This window comes from Parasteatoda tepidariorum, chromosome 10 (assembly GCF_043381705.1).
Source record: "Parasteatoda tepidariorum isolate YZ-2023 chromosome 10, CAS_Ptep_4.0, whole genome shotgun sequence".
Taxonomy (NCBI): domain Eukaryota; kingdom Metazoa; phylum Arthropoda; class Arachnida; order Araneae; family Theridiidae; genus Parasteatoda; species Parasteatoda tepidariorum.
The window spans coordinates 25,513,681-25,520,979 of NC_092213.1; the positions used below are offsets into that span (position 1 = coordinate 25,513,681).

General features: G+C 29.9%; 1 protein-coding gene across 1 annotated transcript; it reads left to right on the forward strand.

The window, feature by feature from the left end:
• Window positions 1–5,999: 5,999 nt before the first annotated feature.
• On the forward strand, window positions 6,000–6,894 carry LOC139426699 (uncharacterized). Its single transcript, XM_071186452.1, has one exon. It carries the CDS (start codon window positions 6,000–6,002, stop codon window positions 6,858–6,860), a length of 861 nt encoding a protein of 286 aa, XP_071042553.1. The 3' UTR covers window positions 6,861–6,894.
• The last annotated feature ends 405 nt before the right edge of the window (window positions 6,895–7,299 follow it).

The following is a 7,299-nucleotide window of genomic DNA, read 5'->3' on the forward strand; positions in this document are numbered from 1 at the left end:
CTTAGCACGCAAAATCCGATTATTCAAAGAAAGGTTACTCATGGTAATTCGTTGTCCCATACTTTTAGTAATAATATTTTATGTGTAATATAAACTGCTGATTATTATTTTTATGTGTAATTTTAATGCAAACTGGGTAATAAATTTATATTTATCAGTAATAATTCTTTGTTTGTTTCATTCCTAATTTCCGGTATAAGTAAGAAGTTTTGCTATAACTTGCATAAATTTAAAAGATAAACGAATAATTTAGAACGTAATAAAATTATATCATGTTCATTAATTGTTCCAAGATAAGCTAAAAAATATAAGAATGATAATAAGCGAAAAAGATTTTACTTGAAGAAAAAAATTTTAAATTAACCTTTTTTTCAAATAACTTTAAAAAAAAAGATATTTCATTATCTTAGTCACGTTTTTCTTAATTTCTCTCCAAATCTCGAGAGAAGGAAAAGATAAAGAAAAAGGAAGCAATCTCTGGAATCAAGATACTATTTTCGTTAAATCCTCTTTTCCTATTTTTAATCTTGGCGAACTTTTTTTGTCCCTTGGTTGAATTTCAAATATTTCTTTTAATCACTTTATTTATTACTGTTATTTTTTTTAAAATTTACCGCAGGGCGTCAGATGCGTAATAAATTAATTTTTTCAATCTCTGACGGTACAAAAAAATTATTTCAACAACTTTTTATATAACTAAGAAATAAATGATTTCATTAAGTAATGGGTACTTTTTTATGAAGCAAATCTTTCATTAAAAATAGAATTACGATTTTGAGAGGTATTTCATGTGTAATAGCTTCAAATTAAAATATTTGAAAATTAAGAGGAATTCTGAATTTATTTTAATTTCTTATAGCCTTAAAATATCTACTGAGCGAAAAAAACAAAAAACAAAAAAGAAAATAGAATACAATGAATAAAATTCAAGTAAAGATTTTTACGTACTGGGATTTAATCTCATCGGTTCGAGAATATCACCTTAAATAAATAAGTGCAGATGTTATTTTAAATGTTAAAAAAACGTACTTTTTATGAATTAAGCATATATTTCCCCCAACGGATAATATTTTTGATCCTTAAAATATGGGGAGTAGACACAATTTGGGAAATATGGTCCCAATAGTTTAGACAGGAGAACAATCGAAAGTTTATATCTCTGTATGTTCTTTTTTTTCTTCCATTTTACTTGTAGTTATGCCTTTTTTAATCTTGATTTGTATTTTATCTTTTCAACTTATAACAACTAAAATATATATCGGAACTTAATTTGAGTCCAATGAGATGTATAGTTATTAGTGAAATTACTTTTCATTTATTTTAAGAATGAATAATTTGAATGTATTACTAATAGAGCATTTTTTTATCTCTAATATTTCAGATATATAATTCTCTAAGAATATTCTAATATTTTAGATATATAATTCTTTGTTATTAGTGAAATTACTTTTCATTTATTTTAAGAACGAATAATTTGAATGTATTACTAATAGAGCATTTTTTTTATCTCTGATATTTTAGATAGATAATTCTCTAAGAATATTCTAATATTTTAGATATATAATTCTTTGTTATTAGGGAAATTACTTTTCCTTCCTTTTAAGAATGAATAATTTGAATGTATTACTAGTAGAACATTTTGTTTATCTCTAATATTTCAGGTGTATAATTCTCTAAGAATATTCTAATATTTTAGCTCTATAATTCTGTATAATTCTTTCAGAAAAAAATTATTGTCATTAATTAACAAAATTATCTTCAAAGAAATAAATGGTGAAACATTTTACAGTGCGCGAAATGAAATACAGAGCACCGGGAATAACTTTTGATCAAATGATTGGATCTTCACGTTCTAGGACTCAATCTGAATGGCTCAAGAGGGTGACTTCAAATATGCTAATTAATTAGTGTATACGATATTTTAAGTTATTAAAACAGACACAAAGAGGTACTTTCTCTGAATAAACATACACTTTTTGCCCTCGACGGATTTGGATTTCCTAGCCCCAGAATATAGAGGAGGGTAGCCGCAATCTGAAAAAATATGGTCCCGATAGTTTGGTCATGAGAGCGCTCCAAACTTTGGATTCCATAATGCTAATTTTACTTTCTGCGTATTTCGCCATATCTCGTGAACTTTTTAAGAGAATAGAAAATTTTTTGTACACAATTATAAAATTCGTTTATCCACGGATAATTCCATGTACAAAATAAATTTCAACAAATATTTATCATTTTACTGAAAAATAGGCAAAAATGGTTTTGAATTGTAAGGTATGCAATTTTTCATATTTTTTAAAAAAATTTAATTTTGCCTAGAAAAATAGAAATAGTGAGTGAAATTGATCGATCAGTTCCTGAGGGATTGAATTTTAAAAATATGACATTTTTGCCCTAGATTGTGGTTACCCCCCTATATTTTGGGGGTTAGAAATCCAAATCCATCGAAGAAAATAGTATGATTATTCAGAGAAAGTACGTTTTTGTGTCTGATTTTGTAACTTAAAATATAGTCTGCACTATTGGAGGTCACCCTTTCAAACTATTAAGATTGAGTTCTAGCGCGTAAAGATCCAAATTGGAAGACTCAAAAGTTTTTCAGGGTGGTCCTTTTATTTTTTTGCGCACTGCACAATGAAAAAAAAAAGAAACAGAACACAATGAATAAAATTTGATAAAATGATTATCAGATTTTCACGGAATAGGACTCAATTTCTCACGGAATGGAACTCAATTTGCATGACTTTTGACTCGAACAGAAATTGTCACAAAATTGTTCGAATTGTTAATAGTATTTCTTTTGCAAAATTTTGATAATTAAAAGAAATGCTTATCAAGTCGTATGCATTATACATTCTAAACATTTGTAACAAAAATTAAACAAAATACTGTTTGCATTCACAGTATCTATATTAACTACCTATCAGGTCTTAATGAAAACTTTACCCTTGTAGTACTGTTACTGTTTTTCCTGCCATCCGTACTTATTCAGTAAATAGCATTATTGTTTTCTAGTGAACAACTATGTCTTTTATTTATATTAATGTTTTTTAAAAATCAAATTTGAAAATTAGTGTAGTTATATATCTTGAAACTGTATTAAAATCGAAAATAAATTTATTAAATAGAAGTAAAGAAAATCAAAAGCCAACTTGTTGTAGGGCAAATTTTCAGCAATTTTCCAAAATCGCGTTAACGCTGTCCAATATACACTATCGCCTTTCTCACAAGAAGTAACGCCATTTTAGACCAATAGCGTGATTCGGTCACTTTGAAATTTATTCGCTAGTGAGGGAACAACTGTATTCTGTTTGATAGGTTTAAATTAGTTGTTAAGCGAGGCAAAGGCTTCACCTTTCTTTTTTTTTTTTTTTTAAATATTTTTTACAGGACGACCACCGACAAATTAATAGCATTTAAGACTTCCTCATTGAAGGCAAAATATGTTCGAGAACTCGGTTATGAAAGTAAAGAACTGACATGGTTGAATAACGCCGACTACTGATGGAAAGCTTAGACTAGAGCAGGGATGGCGAACCAATGGCACGCGTGCCACTTATGGCACGCCACATAATATTTTGGGCACGCCACCGATCACGAATATCAGTGCGAAGCAATTTACCAATTAAATTAAAATTCACAAAAACAAACATAAAAAAATAAACAATTATTAGCAAAAAAATTACAATTAATGCCAAAAAACAATTAATTACCATAAAAAACAAGCTAACAATAAATAACTAGCAAAAAAAAAAAAAATAACAGACCTGCTTAAAATAACATCTTACAACCTAATATAAGTTATTTGTCATCTAATCTGCAACAACAGAAGTCACACTGATGTTACTTTAAGTTGAATTACGCGTATAACTGAGACATTGCGAAATGTATTCTTTTCCATAGTAAATAAAGAGTTTTGAGTTGATAGTATTTAGTGTTATTATTTTCCCAATAATCACGAAGTCAAAATTTTTTGATGGCACGTCTATGACCAAAATAAAATTTTTTTTAGAAAAAATGGCACGTTGGTGCATAAAGGTTCGCCACCCCTGGACTAGAGCATACATTTTCGACAAAGAATAAGAAAAAGCAAAAAAAAAAATTTTTTTTTGTGGAAGGAAAAAAAATTGCAGCGAAAGCAATGTTGTGAGATTTTTTATTGTTTTGATAAAGACGATATTAGAAAAAAAAACAAATAAAAAAGAATAAAGTTTTTTTTCCCACAGAAAATATTTTAAAATCATTAGTGTATAAAATTATTAATTGATTAGTGCATAAATGTATAAGCATAGCTAGCTATAAGTAAAATTTGAAGAAATGCTTCAACAAATAAATAAGTTATTTACTTCTCATATTTTTTCATGCAATATCTTTTGTAACAGAAATTTCTTTACTTTATGAAACTTTAAGCCTAGGCTTTAACAACGCAGACAATAAAACGCTCTCAGAAAAGAAGGGTTTTTCATCTAAATCTGGTATTGCTATATCCAACTTATCTTTCATTTCCTTTCAGCTTATAAAGACGCGATAAAAGTCACACAAATCTGATTTTCTACGAAAGAGCCCCATTAAATTCTTATTTTTAGTTTCAAATATTTTTGCTTCACTTTCAAACGTTAGCGTTTTTTCATGGCGCTCTTAAGAAATATATAAATCTTATGGGAGATTAAAAAAGTAAGCAAACACTAAGCTTCAATTGTTGGTAGAACACCTTGCGATGATGATAAAATAAAAATTATTATTGTTTTTTTTTATGAATGAATTGATAAAATGATTGTGAAGTATTAAAAATAAAGGTGATAACATCTAGTGGAAATTGCTCGTGTTTTGAAATACATTGGAAAAACAGCATAACATGAATGGATACAAATATGATTTAAAATGAGCAGTGAAAATTAAAAAAAGAAATTAAAGAACTTTTCACATTATTGTCCAGTATTAAAGCTTAATTTTCTTATTACTATCCCAAGTGATTGGAAAATATGATGACCAAGTTTTTTTTCAATTAATCTCATCTATTATTCAGTTTGAAGCAAATAAGCTTCAATATAAAATATTAAATTAAAATAGCCTAGAGTCTCATTTTTGATTGATTGCTTAGAGAATTTGAATAGTTGATCTCCTTTCAGAATTATATTATCGTTATTTTTATGAGTAAGGAATTCGTTGTAGTAGCTAATAATTCAAAATTTAAATTCTTTATTAAATTTCACCTTTTCAATTTATAAGCATCTCTTGCGGTAAATAAATGTCAAAAAACAGATATTTAACAAGCATAACTCAAAATAATTTATTGGAATTCTTCTGAGAAACTTATGTTTCGAATTTATAGTTTTTGAAATTCATCAGTTTTCTCTACTGCAAAATTAATACTTAGAACTTATTACCAAATTAATTAAACACCGTTGGCGTTGATAATTGTGAGGAGATTTTCTATGCTTCTTAAAAATTATTTGTACCATTTCTTCATTAATTTTGCAGTGCATAGCTTATTTTTTATTTTATTTAAGTAGTACTTATTACCAAAACTAAGTATCATTGGCATTAATATTAGTATGGCAAATATTTAGGCTTTATCAAAACAAATTAGTACTATTTATTCATTAATTCTAATGAATAATAGTACAGAATTTAGTAATTTTTATTTAATAATCCATATTGATTTTAAAAAATTTAGTTCTTAGAGTTAACATTTTAGAAAAAAAACTATGAATAAAATAAACACGTGGTTTCATATGACTTTAGGAATACTAATTAAGTGACGTAGTTTGCTTATGTCACTACTTTTGCGTTTAACCATTGAGTTTATTTGACATAACCAAGAAATAATTAGATAGTAAGCAGCAGACAACAAAACTCTATTATTAATGGAAGCTATAAAGTAGCTATTTTCATTGAAGTATTAAAAAAAAACAGACATAATCATCTGCATTTTAATTTTTATCAATAGCGAGTTCTCAGTCAATGAGAAAATTTCCTTTTTCAAATGTCTATCAAGAATGATCTACCAGAAAATTACCATGCTTGACAAGAAAGACTGTGTGCCTGACTTCCTCAGACAATTGTCCCTGGAAATCATCAATAAAATCCCTCCAAACGACATCAAAATATTCTCTGATGGCAGTAAAATGGATAGACAGACTGGCAGTGGGGTATTTATTGAAACACCTCGAGAGAACTACACTCTTCATCAACGAAACCCCGATTTTTGCTCCGTCTTTCGAAGCGAACTAATTGCAATCGACAGGGGACTAGAGAAAATCTTGAGTGAAGGGCACCTTGGAAATACTTGGATACTATCTGACAGCCGTAGTTCAATTCAACACCTCAAAAATTGGGCCCTCATTGGAGATAAAACCAGTTTTTCGATCTTACAAAAAGTAAAGCTCATTTCCCAACAGCATGAGGTCCACTTTCAATGGATCCCGTCCCACGTCGATATCCACGGCAACGAGTTGGCTGACACTCTTGCAAAGAAGGGACTAGACCATCCAGTCCCCTCCACCTCAGAGCTTACATACCTTGAACTTTTTGCAAGGCAAAAAGCCCAGAATAAACAAAAGTGGCTGCTTCCACCTATTCACTACTGGTATAAAGCAAAAAGACCAGGACTCTCTCTATCTCTCCCTGGTGACAGGCAAACCAACACCTGCCTATCCCGACTGGCCAGTGGACACCTGAAAAGTCTCACATTTTCTGCAACTCAAAAGATCTTTCCTCTTTGCCCTAAATGCCAACAAAACCAGGCATCACCTGAGCACATCTTGATCTGTTTAGGGCTGGACTGGAACGATATTCATTCCTCTCCCATTCTGGTTTCGGATTTTCTCAATGTTAACGGATTCATTGATCTGGTCTGACCCCGTCAGACCAGATGGGAATTAGCAACAACAACAACAACCAGAAAATTATGAATGAATTTTCGGATCGGGAGTGAAAATTACCCCTTTCATCCACTGTCTTAGCTTTGGGTTTATGACTACTAATATTCAACTCCATAGCCATGTTATTTTGAACCCAATTCAGAAGACAAAGGAACTCCTGGATCAAGTATTAGCAGAAATTTGCTTTCGTGGAGAATTTTTTGCTGTAACTAACCAGCATTTGTGGAGAAGAAACCCACAGTTAGCCTGACGGCAAGGGTACTCTAACCCATAATCTGTCTACCACTGAGGATATTTAAAGTCAGCACTGTGGTCGGTGCAAGCCGGATGCGGAATTCGTATGGCTGCAGCCATCACTGGGATTCGAACCCGTTCACCCTATATTATTATTGATGTTAATGATAATTAATTTGGT